This window comes from Mizuhopecten yessoensis, unplaced genomic scaffold (assembly GCF_002113885.1).
Source record: "Mizuhopecten yessoensis strain PY_sf001 unplaced genomic scaffold, ASM211388v2 scaffold8745, whole genome shotgun sequence".
Taxonomy (NCBI): Eukaryota; Metazoa; Mollusca; class Bivalvia; order Pectinida; family Pectinidae; genus Mizuhopecten; species Mizuhopecten yessoensis.
The window spans coordinates 3322150-3337972 of record NW_018407700.1 but is presented as its reverse complement, the minus strand read 5'-3'; the positions used below and the strand labels follow the sequence as shown (position 1 = coordinate 3337972).

The 15823-nt window shown below is 34.9% G+C and overlaps 1 protein-coding gene across 1 annotated transcript in view; it reads left to right on the top strand.

The window, feature by feature from the left end:
• LOC110456459 (glutamate receptor ionotropic, kainate 2-like) overlaps positions 1-15823 on the top strand; it is a 209590-nt gene that overhangs the window by 180765 nt on the left and 13002 nt on the right. Inside the window, exons 7-13 of the mRNA XM_021507236.1 lie at positions 3590-3742; positions 5933-6034; positions 7577-7678; positions 9151-9366; positions 10706-11266; positions 12201-12426; positions 13955-14214. Coding sequence (XP_021362911.1) covers positions 3590-3742; positions 5933-6034; positions 7577-7678; positions 9151-9366; positions 10706-11266; positions 12201-12426; positions 13955-14214 — 1620 coding nt within the window. The remainder of the gene's footprint in view (positions 1-3589; positions 3743-5932; positions 6035-7576; positions 7679-9150; positions 9367-10705; positions 11267-12200; positions 12427-13954; positions 14215-15823) is intronic.

Below are 15823 nucleotides of genomic sequence, written 5' to 3'. Positions count from 1 at the left end.
TAAGTGCCCCAGGCGGGGAGAAAACTACGGTCCAGGTACATGTACAAAGTGGTTATGTTTACCTGTATACGGGATTGTGTTGTAATTTTACATGTGTCGATTAAGTTTGTTTAAAAACACAGAAAACACAATTACTAAATAGAAGAATGTATAGACAGAAAGATAAGTTTATAGATGTTGCTAGAATATAGAAACATTACGTAAACACCAAGTGTATATGTTTAAACACGAAACCGTATAAATTGTTAAGTCATTCCTCAATTTACACCAACCACGATTGTTATCGCACAACGTCCGTCCATTGTGCGCACAGATGTGCGCAAGCAATGATCGTCCAGCTTTTGATCGTTCGCCCATCGTGCACACACCGTTTACACACCGTGCACACATCGTGCGCACACCGCACATCGTGTAACGTTGTGCGATCCCGAAACCGTACCACAGTCTGTGATGCTGTTTTGTCATTTATTCCTTTAAACATGTTGAATGAAATAAACACTATGTAAAATTCATAAAAAAAATAACAACAACGTCTTGACTACTTTGACAATACTACAAAGGTTTGTACGCGTTTATATTTTGGTACAACACAAAAAAAATGATAAAACAAAAATTGAAAACTTACAGCTCATGTACAAAGCAGGAGATCTCGGAACCAGACATACTTTTTGAATACTAAATATGAAATATCCATAACACTGTGTTATAGTTTTCAAGATGACATAATGGTTGAGATATAAACTACGACATGACGTGACTGTTCTGTTTGTGGGTTGAATGAACATGTTCAAGACATGCACATTAAAGTCTATTTAGCAATCCTTGAGGACACGATTCTATTGATCTTGTGTTATCAGATTACTTCATTTCATATGGAAATTGAATTTTAACACGGAGTTAATATCCTTAATGCGTTATAGCATTGTATATAGTCTAGATAGGTTGTAAACCAAACATATTTAAGAAAATTGCCATGTAACTAGATTCCTGGTTTCCGAATATTTCATTTCTGATTCTCGACTCAATCCGAGCCAGATGTATTTCGGTATGATGTATGTACCGATAAGTAGGCTACTGTGTCTAGAGTTTACTGACGCGATAGGAATTTCCTCAGACTGAATGTAGCTACAACCGTGACGAATTGCAGAGCGGATATCGATTTCCTAACCAGAGCATGCGTGTCCCGCTGGAACATTATTATCCCAGAGCAAAGGACATCTAGCGAAACTAACAATACCAGTCAGATATTTACACTTTCACACTTGGCATTGGCCTTTCGCACCAGGGACCTTGTGTTGCCGGTCTCGCATGGCTCTTGGTACGCTGGCCAGAACTGATGCCAATATAATGAATGCGTTCGTATTCCGGTTATTGTCTTGAGAGCAAAGCCATTGTCAAAATACATAAAATCAATAGAACTCTCTAGTCTTTTCATTTGACGGGTGGTGCAGTTTGCTCAGCATTTTATTTCATTTTGATATACATGGCATATAAGATCATACAACAATGAGCTGGTAAAGTCGACTTGATGTCGGCATTGCCATGTGATCGAGACAAAATAGCTTGAATTCTCATGTACTTTTAAGAATTTCGCAAACAAAACTCCCCTAGTGAAATGTTGATGTTAGGATAACAATCATTGTTTTTTCAAGACAGTGTTTGCTGATCAATATTTTACAAATCAATCTAAAGTTCTAGTTTTAATTTTTATATTACAGTATTGTTCATAGTATGTTGTAAAAGTAATTGCAATTTCTATGTACATTCATGTACATACCTTAATTCAAGAAACATTGACTTTGAGTCAAACACACATTGCTGATTGAATCGGCAATGATGAACATTGTTGATCATTTCCAATTAACCAAGCAATGTGTGCTCGACTCAAAATCAATATTTCTTAAACAGCAGAAGCAACAAGTGTTATACACGGTGGTAAAAAAAATATAGAATTAATTGCAGAATAATAGAAACATATCTTTTATTCTTCTTGGAATAATTGTGTGTATGTAACTGAAAAAGCTTTTGCATAACCCAGTGTGTGGCAGATCTCCTGGCGTGATAAAATAGAGCTTTTATATCCTGAGGTATACGTTCACTAATTTTCAATCCAGAAGCAAAATATTATTCCGGTGATTTAAATGATCAAGTTATGGGTGTATACGTAAATGGGAAATGCATCGTCGCCGTTTACCAAATTTAAATGATAGTGTTGTGCTAATGATATATTCTTGCCCTGACACCTCATGCGGCGGTTATGCATAGATATATTTTATACTGCTGAAACGGAGACACAAAATGGAAGAAAGTGCCTAAGGCTTTCGTAAATGAAGGCATTATCTTTTATCATAAATGTAAACACCTACATAGAAACAGTTTCCGTGTCTTGTTATTTATGTGTCATATACAATTCCTATATCAATAACACATATTTCTAGCCAAGGGGTAAATATTTCATTTATTGCGGAACATTGATAAGGAACAGAATTGTATTAAACCTGCAAAATATCGTTTGTGAAGTAGCAGAACTTAAGGCTGATACATCCACACATAATTAATATTGATGTATGATACAATATGATCACAATTCAATTTTATTCTTCTATTGATTGAGAACATTTGATTTGAATTAGCATTAGGAAAGACACTCATAACATTACTGTATGCTGTTGGTGTCGCCGTAGGCTGAACTTTTGCAGTAAACATAACAAGCTATTACCGTGACCGAATTCTGCGTCAGTTCTTCAACGTCCAACGGACAATCTATCAGTCTTAGAGTTTGTCTTTTATTGTATAATGAGAGGATTAACAGTTTTGTTAAAAAAATAAACTCCATGGATCAGATGTATTAACTTGAATACAATTAAATATAATCAGTTAAAATTTGCCATGGTTTTCGTATCCTATCGGAGGGGAGTTTGTATGTTTTAGTGTTTTACATTTTGGTGTTTTATTTATTGTTCACAAATTCATGATTCCTATGTTGCTGTTGTGCATGTGGTAATGTTTCATGTACTAGTGGATTTCATAGCAGTCTTGACACTTTTCATAACCGCTTTTATGAACAGCACAACAATAACGCCGTGATAATGAAATCATACTCAGGGGTGTGGTGCAAGTATTAGTTCGTTCGTTAAACTAGCACAACCTTATATATATATATATACAAAGACTCATTATATGCTCACCTCTTCAAACAGGGATTGCAAGTTTGGAGTCCAAACTGAAATTTCTTGAAGGGACCTGTACAAGTTAATATAGTCTGGATATTATTACAGCAGAGCTCGGTGTTTAAATTAAATGCAAAACATGCATTTGTTATGTTCTTATTCAATGCAGGTTTTTTTTTTTACCTTGTTTAGTAGGAGTTCGTTTTGTTCTTTAACAGTTCAGCGAGATTTGTGTGTTAACCTTTGTATAATGTATTCACATTTTATCTTTTTAGTGCAAATTAGTTCCTTTTGTACCTGTTCGAGAGTGTTTGTTGTTTACTTTGTCACTGCGTTTCCACTGTCCCCTACGAGTTCGTTGTTTATGTGATCAGCGCAAGCGTATTTATTCTGCACGAATTTGTTCTATACACTTTCAGTACGAGTCCGCACTTATGTTTGATGCCGTGCTGCTGTTTGCTAAAGCTCTAGAAGAGATGGACAGAAGTGTTGCCTTCCGACCAGTCAACGTCTCCTGTGATGTGGACTACGTCTGGCCGACAGGCAGCAGTCTCTACGAGTTCCTCACAATGGTAAGTATTACTACAAAAGGAATCTTAACATGGTCACTAACACTAGGTAATAGTTCACTATGGTAACATAGACAATGGTAAAAGTACCAAACTATAATATAACAAAACCACACACATGTAGAATTTCAACCCTGCAGGTAGGGCATAAGAATTGTACCTGCTGCCCCCAATTGCATGATCGTAAGAGGCGACCAATTTTGGGACCTTATCTCTTCTCTCCTTTTTAAATAACTTTCTTCTTCCTAATGTCTCCCTTGACAATGCCTCACTTTTGGCCATTTGTTGAGCGTTCGCCCCTGTGAGGAAGGCTTTGGGTTCTGTCCCCTGGCCGAGACATACCAAAGTCTTTAAAAATGGTAGTTTCTACTCCTGCTTAACGCTCAGCAAATTAGGAGTGGGACGACTGGTTCGCCCGTTGTCAGTATAATGTGACCGGGTGGGGCGTCCTGCTGGGTGTCTTCGGCAGTATGTTTCAGTGAGGTAGCACTATAAAGTCGGCATCAGTTCCGCGCTATCACAAGGAGACAAACACGAACATATCGCAGCCTCCCAAAATACACACACATACACTACACGCATGCATCTTGCACACAGGGGAGGCCGTCCTTAAATGACCTTAGCTGTTAATAGGACGTTAAACAAAATCAAACAAACAAACAAACAAACATGTAGAATTTAATATTATCACTAGAAAACAGTTATTTTACAACTGAAAAATAGGTTTGTCTTGTATATGGTTGAACCTCATAATGATAAGTCTTTTTATACAGGACAATGCTTCACCATAGCGGTAATTGCTAGTAAATGATAGTGCCATAGTTAAGTATAAACTTTTAAAGAGGATAATACCTATCTATAATACGGATCACAACCTAGAAAGCACCTCACCATGTTATGACTAGTGTAGATAAGTCCATCACCGTAGTAAGTGTATATGTAGAGTCGGTTAATAAATGTGGTCAATGCATCAGAACAGAACTTCAATAGCCATTATTGGCAGTACTGAACTATTTAAAGGCAAACAAGTAAACGGATATATAACAATTGTAATGAATCAGACGTGCTTCAGACAAACAATCCAGTGTTCGAGCGTTTGATAAGATGAATTTTCACAGTTACCATGCAATAAAAGCCACAGCAATATATTTCACCTTTAAATATTTAACTGAATATACGGTAACTGACGAGCAACACATGTCTAATTCCGCAACAAATTCCACGAACTACTACATGCAGGCTAGAGTTGTTTAATTTGTCAAATATTTTTGTTGAAAGTGTGTGCGCCATTTCGGGATGATATACAGAGCTTAACGGTTTCCTGCAACGCTCTACTATAAAAAGGCGTTGTGCAGCCATGAATTGCTCAGCAGAGGCTTGCAAATGATTAAACAGGAAATTGCAAGTCCACGTTGAATGCGAAGCTAGTAATTGGTTTCCAATATATTCACCGGCACCCACTGAGTATGATCAAAACTAACATCCTTGTTGGAATCAAACAAATGTTGAAAATAGTCAAACGTTATTGATGCCTTCAGTATTTTGGTGAAGAATATAAGGAACGCTAAAAAGCACGTATTTTGTGGAGTACGAAACGAAGTAGACTATATATGCCATAAAAGATAATTTAATGGCAATGTTCATGCGATTGGGATATTTTTTGCATATTTTTGGCTGTGTCGTTGTCATAATCGCAGTTTCATTTCATACACGAAATGTTAAAACTTGACCATACATGTGATATGTATGCTAACAAAACATTGTTCTCTTCCAAAATGACAACATTCCCTATTTATCTGTCAGCTTAATCCGTAATTCACGTGACCAAGTCAAAGAACGTCACTAGTATCCAAATATCTACTCCAATGTAGCATTCGTGAGAAAAGAATCTCACTTTATAGAAACAATAACATTTTTTTTTTTCTTTTCTATTTATGTCACTTGAAACATGTCATCTTTTAGGAAAATGCACGAAAGAAAGTTTCCTGATCCGGAAAAACTTATCTTACAAACTCTCATTCCACTTGCCCTTTTTAAAGACGAATTATTTGAGCATATTTTTTACTAATGACATATCTGTTGGCCTTGTTACGACTACGATGTCGTCTTTTCCCTTGTCAGCTTTTACAATGCGAAGTCGATTGATAATATATCGTTATGTTACTGTTTATTTGCATACTATTCTATCCCCAGTCACATGTGCGCGGTCTTACGGGTGAAATACGGCTACAACAGGGCAGGAGACTGGATTTCAAACTCGACGTGATGCAGCTCAATGAGAAAGGGCTCTACAAAGTAAGTGACTTTAATGTTATATCAAATACTAGGTAATATATGGAATACTCAATTACACTTCTGTAAGTTGTAAGTGCTTTACAATCTGCATATCGTATTCATCTTGTCTGTGACAGTTTTTAATGCAATGGCCAGTTTCACAGATATTTTGTTAATAATTCCAAGAAAATTAAATCACCCTCAGTGTAATGGTAGCGTGTATTTATTCGTTATTTCGCCGTTGTAAAGATTTTAGGAAGTACTTCAACTTCAAAATGACTTTTTTGAAAACATGTTTAAGAAGACATCCAATGGTAATATGCATCTGAAAATACAACCATAATGTGATATGGATTTTTAAAAATTCTATGAAAAAATAATATAAACTCACCAATGGAAATCACCTGGAGGCTTGACATGCTTGTGTTATTTGAGAATTAACAGTATATAGTAATACATTCTGATACAAAGGTTGTAATATGATTTTAGCTATCTGTTTTAGTTTTCTGTAAAAGAGAGCATCAGCATTGTGCAATTCACCAGTTCTCAAATTAAAAGAAAAGAATATTATTGTTTAAAAAAAAAATACTGAACCACAATAACATATACACAACAATAATTGGAATAAAGTGTCATGGGTACCTGCCAATGAAAAAAATAGTTTATAGAAGTTACAGAATGAGCATGCAGATAACTGATCGATGACATTCATAACAAGGACGTCCTACTTGCTGAGAGAAGAAATATGCATGTAATGAATGTTAGGTGCCAGACTATTGCTTGGTAGGGTATAATCTGAACACACTCAATGTAGTTTAATTTAATCGGCAATATGTAGAGTTCATGGTGAACGATATATTGGGTATGGGCAAAAATCATTTCTGTGGGAAAATCGAAAATCAATGAAAGGATGGCAGAGTATGCACCAAAAAAATAAACGGAGGTCAATTATAAGGTGAATATGATCAGGTCATCGTAAGGGTGAGTATTTCCTGCTTATTAATATTACAGAAATGATGTCTCGTCCCAAAAATGAGAGGCATGGAAGTGGCAACGAAACAAACAACGCACAACAATTAGCATAATAAACACATCTACCACAATATCGTCCAAGGAATATTTAAAAAAAAGATTATAAGGAAAGATTTGATCAACGAGATAAATTTTGATTTGAATACAACACATAAACGATATATGTGAACGTAGCATTGAACGCAGTACAAGTCGGCCCTTCAATATGAATTCGGAATAATGTAGTAAACCGCATTTGATGAAAACAGTGGTTTATGGCGGTCGTGAATAATAATCATATGTACAGAGGACCTTCTCTGATATAGATTGAATTTGCTAACTATGTCAGTACCTCAAATTATGTCTATCATCAGTTAAATATTAATAGTATGACGTAATGTATATATATCAAACACAACAATACCTCTCGCGAAATATGATTGTCAGCTGTTATCTAAATCGATTTTTCTATTTGTATGTCTTGGCACCGATAACATCAGTAGCATAACTGTTTAATAAATTTGTTACCAGCCCTTTCTTTTTCCATTACAGGCTGGCCTTTGGACACATGAGAGTGGATTCAATTTCACCTATAAAGACAGCAATCCGGTTGGGGTTCTAGGCAACAAAACACTAATAATTACAACTGTACTGGTATGTTCTCCTCATTACTAGGAACGCTTATCTCCCCTGTGTATGTATAGCGGTATTGCATAGTTGGTATAATCCGCAAAACATATAATACTTATGCTCCTACTTGTGAGCTAAATTTACTGTTTGTCTAATAGCTCCCAATAGTAAATTATGTACAGTGTTAGCCGTTTCGCATTTAGCCACGTTTCACTGACTCTCTTGGATTGATTGATTTACCGTGATAGTGATAAATTGGAAATGTTCACGCTCATATCTGGAAGGCAACATGAATGGATGAGGTTTGCTACGATCAAAATGCAGGACGCAGCGTTAAACGGAAATACGTTTAATTGCATCATTTATCGGTCAACTAGAAAATATATATAGGAAGACTTGATTGACTTTGCCAGTAACTCAATCGCCTCATAGGGATAACTGTTTACCCTCTGGGTATTATGTTGTATCTGTATATACGCATAGCTCGTTAAGCAATCGACAAGAGAACATCAATGATTCGAAAAATAATAATCAGCAATCTAGTTTCATCAGTACGAATCATTATAGTAAATATGCCTTGATTGCATCGTCAAATATGGCCCTGGATTCATATTTCCTCAACATACAGCAAGTAAAGTTTACTTCCATTTTTTAAAGAAGAGATACATCCGAAATAAAGTTACAGTAATATGAATTATTGAAACGTTTCAAAATGATACGAATTGACTAAACATTAAATCACATTTAATATAGGAGGATCGTCAATCACAATATCACTGAAGAATAATTTGCCTGAAAGTTTGTCAATGATCAAACGAGATCTCAACAAACATCGGAAAGTTTCTATACTGTGGCAATCAACCAGATTATAACTCTATTTTCAATTGCACGATCGTCAGTTTTCCTATCCTTATTAGTATCATTTTCATATAACAGATACTTCGTTCTTCCAAAACCAGTTGTCAAGTATAAGTATTTCTTGATAGAGGTGTTCCATTGACCAATAAACTATTGAGACAAGTGCATAGAAGAAATTTACGATTGATATCGTGTGATTAATGTCATCATCAGTGTATCCACTGTGTCTTTGATTTCACGGTAGAAGTCATGGCGGGTGTCCATGAGGGACAGGAAAAGTTTGCATATCCTTAACACAAGGATTCAACTTTGGCTTTATTAGGGTATTCATCATAGGCATTTTTTACCAGTTTATTTTATTCTATTTTTATGTAAAAGTTTTTATTTTCGGTGTGTTGATCCTGATATTATTTATGTATTTATGTTTACTCGTATACCCTCAGTTCCGTTTTAAAACGGAAAAACAGATTTTCACAAAAACCTAATTGTAATTTTCTTGTCGAATGCATATTGTTTAAAACAAAACGCAATACACCACTATGAGTCCCATCTGCCTAGATGAGTGTACCGTTTAATTTGTATCTAGATACGTGATTCAGATTATATGAACAAACAACGCATGTGATATCTGTCTGCAGGACGATCCGTACGTCATGATCAAAGAAGAATTAAAAGACGACCCTGACCCGGGAAAGTATGGAAATAATCTGTATGAAGGGTTCTGTGTGGATCTACTGAAGGAGATATCTGACATTGTACACTTTGATTACAAAATAACACAGGTTCCAGATGGTAAATATGGTGTCCTTAATAAGGGTCAGTGGAGCGGAGTCATCGGCCAACTGGTGGAAAGGGTATGTGTGTCCATATTGAATATCGATATATTATGTATGTGCTCAGTGCCGCTGTAATCCATTATATCATGATAATACTATAATGCTATCATTAAAACATTAAAAAAAACACATACATTTTACAACTTATTGGTCTCCAGCAACGCTGATGAGATTTCAATAATCGAAACATGAACATCCAAAACAGTTGATTTGGTATATATCTTGTTTTATTATGACACTAAGTTTGAAGCGAAATTGATATTCAAATGTTTTTGTTATAAGTCTAGAAATAAAATACTAGATCAAAGAAGTAAGGGAGCACCTTCTGAGTATTATACATTTATTTACTAGATACTTGGTGAATTTAGCAATGGTAATGGATATCAAAAGAATGGAAAAGCACGGCTATTCGATTGATATCGACATGGTGTTCAAATTGATATTACTATTAAGACAATAGACGGAAAAATTGAAACGTTACCATGCAAAGTAAAGCAGTGGCTCAGAGTTAACGCCAGTTAGGTTATATATACATATATATATAAGTTCCATATCTTATATTCCATAAAATCCTTCAATTTCGTAAAGCAACGCATATGTGTATCATGTAAAATTATCTAGAGTGAGGCGACGTGCTATCCATCTTTGCATTTCTTACTGTAAAAGCTGAGATGCGTGTCATTATATCTTCACAGCGGGTACGAAGGTCTTTGTCATGTTGATAAATCTATACGTTTTCTACATTAATCTGTTACCACGAAACGCAATGTAATTCAAAACACACCAACAATTCATCGGAGAAAAAGGGTTAAGATTGATTTAATTTAGATAATGTGCAGTTTGTTTTGTATTCTGAGGTTTAGGCATCAAAAAACAAGAGGAAATCATGCAAAAGTTGGAATTATATCGTTTTATAAAATGATGGAAGTCTGGTTGGATATTACATTTACCAATTACAAGGCAACCATTTAAAGTGGTTCTGCGTATTGTCTTACAGACATATTGGCCGTTCTAAATCAAAATGACCTCTTGACATGTATACAAAAATGTTTATGTATTTGTATACCACTTTATAAATCAACCAAATAGTAAAACAAAGGTAACAAATGGAATTGTATGATTTTGTATAACTATTTCAAAACCACACGCGAGATGTTTATTTTATTTCAATCTCTTTCAAGAAATGATACTTTAAGTTATACGCACAACTTGAATATGACATTCGTAGGCACTAGGAAATTCTTCGTTGTAAATAATATATATCTGTCATCTAAATGCACTTTACTGCTTCCATACTATTCCAAGAATGTCTTAAATACTAACCATGTTCATTGTTAGATTTATCTTTTTGTCATAGAAAGCTGACATTGCAGTGGCAGCCCTGACCATCAGTTACGAGCGGGAGCAATACATAGACTTCACAAAGCCATTCCTTAACCTCGGAATCAGCATCTTGTTTCGAATGCCAAAGCGAGAAAAACCAGGACTATTCTCGTTTCTGAATCCTCTAGCTATTGAAATATGGATATATGTGATAGCAGCATATCTGTTAGTTAGCTTTAGCATATTTGTGTTGGCAAGGTTTAGTCCGTATGAGTGGTATAATCCTCATCCATGCAACCAAGAAACAGACACAGTGCAAAACACATTTAGCCTGTCTAACAGTTTCTGGTTCACCGTGGGGACACTGATGCAGCAGGGCTCGGACATCAACCCCAGGGCTGTGTCAACACGGATAGTTGGGGGGACGTGGTGGTTTTTTACTCTTATTATTATATCTTCGTACACAGCTAATTTAGCTGCGTTCTTGACTGTTGAGAGAATGGATTCTCCTATAGAAAGTGCCGAGGACCTCGCAAAGCAGACCGAGATTTCCTACGGCACGTTAGAAGGAGGATCAACAATGACATTCTTTAGGGTACGTGTTACAGTAACCAGTGATTGAGGTTGTTAAACACATCCACGGAGTGAAATCATGATACGTTGTACACAAAAATTAAATCCAACGTGGAATGTAAACATATATTCTAATGATAAACTTCGAAAGACTGCATACATTGTTGCAACGTCTATATATTACGTATACGCATTTGTGTGATACGATTTAATGATAACGACTTTTATTGTTTGAAATGAAAAAAGATTTTTAATATTATTTCTGTCAAAAAAATCAGGAGGAAAAAGAAGAAAAAATAGATTAGTGCTGAGGTCTTGCTATACATGATTTTGAAACTAAGGACATTTTAATTAATGAGTATGTGCATGGTGACCTTGAAGACCTATGGCCTACCGATTGTGACACCGACATTGTGTTAGTAGTTAACATTAAAACAAAATATCTATGTTTCTATTATAAAGCTTATATAGACAACAATAAATAGGAACATCATCAATAAGATTATATAAATGAATATTTATATAAGTATATATATGATATAGTACGGTTAGATAAATGGAAATTAATGTCATTTTAAACTATTCATTTTCTTATCGCGGTATCATGTTTATAATCTTTTATTAAAAAATATCAGTCAATCACTATATGATAAACAATTTACTTATTTCATTTTACTATAGATACATATCACTAATCGCTCACGAATCTAAACAGCTGCATTGTGCAGAGTAATGAATTTTGGCATACTGTATATACTAAGAAGTTTTATTGGTGCAATAAATTGTTTGTCTAGCGTTAATTATTTCATAGATAATGTAGTGCAATGTACATGTCAATACTGAATCTCAAATCAATCGGATATTCCTTGCATGTTAATACACAGAACAGAAGCAAGAAAACAATAGCACAATGTAACATGTTTCCCTGTATTTATTCGCTCCAATCTCAATTTCAGGATTCCAACATTGAACTTTATCAACAAATGTGGAATTTCATGAAGAGTAAAGATCCTAGTGTGCTAACAAATTCTATGGAAGAAGGAATTAGGAGAATTATGGACGAAAATTATGCTTTCTTCATGGAATCTACATCAATAGAATACATAACCCAGCGAAACTGCAAGTTAATGCAAATCGGTGGTTTACTAGATTCTAAAGGGTTCGGGATAGGTACACCAATGGGTGAGTTAATAAGCAGGACAAATTATCGTCATTGCAAGCGTATAAACAGGTTGTTCACATAATTTTATAATTGATTGATGTAACAAATCCTTTGTTTTGATTTGCTCGGTTCATCGATTCCTTAAAAAAACCCATACCAAACACTTCGATAATAACGAGAAATGTATAGGTATCTGAGAGTAAAAATTCATGTGATCAGTTTATGGCTCGGACAAAAATGTTAGCTATTGTAGATAAAATGTGTTATTTTATGTAAAATTGAGTGATACTTTTGTTATGTTAATACAACGACAATTTCCACCTAGGCAAATTCTTAAAACATGAAAAGATGAAAATATTAAACAAAAGCGCATATCACTTTAATGTGCTTCGAGCTCTGCAGGTGTGTTTTATGAATATCTGAGTGCCTTACAGAAAAAAATAAGGAAGCCACTTTTATCTTGTAATTTAAATGCGTAACGCAATTTTACAATCACAGATAGGCTATTCAAAACGTATACTTTTTAATTTTTTTTGGAAGCCTATGTATGTTTCATTGCAATTCAAATAAAACTATGAATGCCTGAAAGAGATATGTACACTTGATTTATGATAAAATGTCATTTCCACTTCTATTACTTAGGCGGTATCGTCTTATCTCCCCATTAAACCAGCGGGAATGTAACACCAATGATTGCTTAAGCCATAACTTCAATGTGCTGCTCTTCTTGTTGAATATAGATGTGCGACATCATATGTTCGGTTGTAATTCTTCGTCTAATGAATAAAATGTTTCAAGATTGTTTTGATAGTTTGATACAACTTCCTTTAATATAACTGTTAAAAATCGTAAACTTGAAGGGATTTCGTGGCATCGTGTCAGATATCCCAGTATTACATGAATGAATAGTCACAGATGTGGAAATTCATTTCGCTAACTATGGAGAAAATAAGACAACTTACTACGCCCTTTATTCCGTACATAACTATTGATAAAATAGTTTGAATCTTTGCGCTTGATACATGATAATATTTTGTTATATGGCAAAAGATTAAAGGCTATTGTTGCATTTCTTAAGTGTTTACTTTCCTGTGACGTTTTAAATAGTAATGTAATTGTATCCTATTAAAGCTGCAAAAAGTAATTTATTACGTTCGCGTTTTCGACAAAATCTTAATGATGATATTTTAATCATATTTTCCAAAACTGAAAATGTGTTTGCTGGAACATAATTACAACAGTGTAGTACACAACGTCGAGCATATATTTTAATCGGTTTGAAACATATGCAGCAAGTATTATATAACATTCGTGCTGCTTTTGAACACAAAACTGCAAGGTACATGTCGACCGAAATATGTATCGTTGGCAGTATTCCAGGTATTGATGATTGTATTGATATGTAAGCTATGTTTATATGTATTAAAACTGGCACATTTTAAGGTATAGTTTTATTAATGATAAAGTGAACATTTGGATTGACCAGAATACATATAGAATACATATAGAATAAAATGACAAAGTTTACTTATATGATTCTTTCCACAGATTCTCCGCTACGAGATCGGCTATCAATGGCTATCCTCCAGATGCAGGAGGAGGGACGAATACAGCTATTATACAACAAGTGGTGGAAGAGCACGGGCAAATGTAGCCGGGAAGAGCAGAAGGAGTCAAAAGCCAACGCTCTTGGCGTGGAGAACGTGGGAGGTATCTTCGTAGTGTTACTTGGTGGTCTGGCGCTGGCCGTCTTTGTTGCCATCTTAGAATTTCTGTGGAAATCCAGACGAAACGCTAGAGAGGACGGAGTAAGTATTTTGCAGGACTAAAATTTATGTAGTGTGTTTGCTATCAATCAAACATTTTACTACAGAATACAACTACATCATTTACGTTTATAATATTCATCTGTTAATTCCTCCAGTCTGATATATTGCAGACTATCTAATTTACAATTTTTATTAATATTATTAACATATGGATATCGCCTTAATGAATATGCATTTATCTATATACTACGCGTATAAGGTATAGCAAATTCATATCAATAGCATATATAATATAAAACTTCGACAGTGTTAACATAACTCGTATACAAGTTCAACATACTATCGATTTTCCATTGTCATTACGAATCAATATCTGCCTTCCAACACGTGCATTATCAACAGAATATACCGTTCTAAATTTTGGCGAAACACGTACCCTAAGGAATGTCATTGTCGATCCTCCTTCTAACGTGCCGTTCAACAAACCTACAGAAATGTTACGGAATGATATCAAGCATATACATCTGATAGCATTATGTGTCTTAAATTTTGTTTAAGAAGTCTTCTTGACTGTTAAAGTTTGTCAGTGATTGACACATACAGAGCGTACTTTTTCTCGGTTACTTTAGTGTCGCCGTGTTTATGACTGGAAGGGTCAAAGGGTAAGCAAACTGACTCAACGAAACTTGCTTCTTTGGATTTTATTTTGTATATCGTTAGATCTTCCATTCCTGACGGAATTATATAATTTTCAATTCCTGAGTTGCTGAAAAACAAATTGTCTTTAAACAAGTAACCATACCTTAAACACTTTCTATTTTATTCATTTGGTGTACATTTGCTATATGTCTTTGGAAAGTGAATACGAACAATTTATATGTTGTGACTTTTATTATTTATGCTACAATCCTAATTTTGTTTTTTAAATATACACCTCTGTTAAAGCAAGTATGCACTATTGAGTGCAGTGCACAATTTTCACATCCAACGATTAACAATATTTGTATTACATCCAGTTTGATACCATATAACGTGTGTAACGGTATATGTACAGTACACATATTAAATTGTGTATGCACGCTATCAAAACGGTTTATATTGAATGAAAATGTTTGTCGATCATATAAGACTTATTGCTTATTGATACATATTTCAGATTGTCGCTTTGTTGCTAAAATAATTTATATAAATGTGTTTCCTACATACTTTGAGGTAGACCATAATCAAACGATATTGAAACATAAATGTGAAGTATGTCATCCCATAAATACGGTGGCTGTATTGCAGCGGCTGTGAAAGGACTTTGGAAAATAACGTTTGAACGCTTTCTTTAAATCCTAAATGTAGACAATGATGCATAGTTCGCACGAAGTCTTTTTACATTCCAATCAAGTTCGAGCGGAATAATTGTTTTTCCCAATATCCATTCCCGGCAATCGGACAATTTAAAACCAAGCAAACCATTTGAATGACCTATGCAGATTTAGTATCAACAACACATATAACTGGCTCTGCTATATTCGGGTGGTCGGGTGCAGTGGATAGCGCAGTTGCCTTTCACCAAGGCGGCCGGGGTTCGATTCCCCGATCGGATGTGAAAAGTTTGGGCGCACCTGCCCGACTACGTGAGTTTTCTCCGGGTACTCCA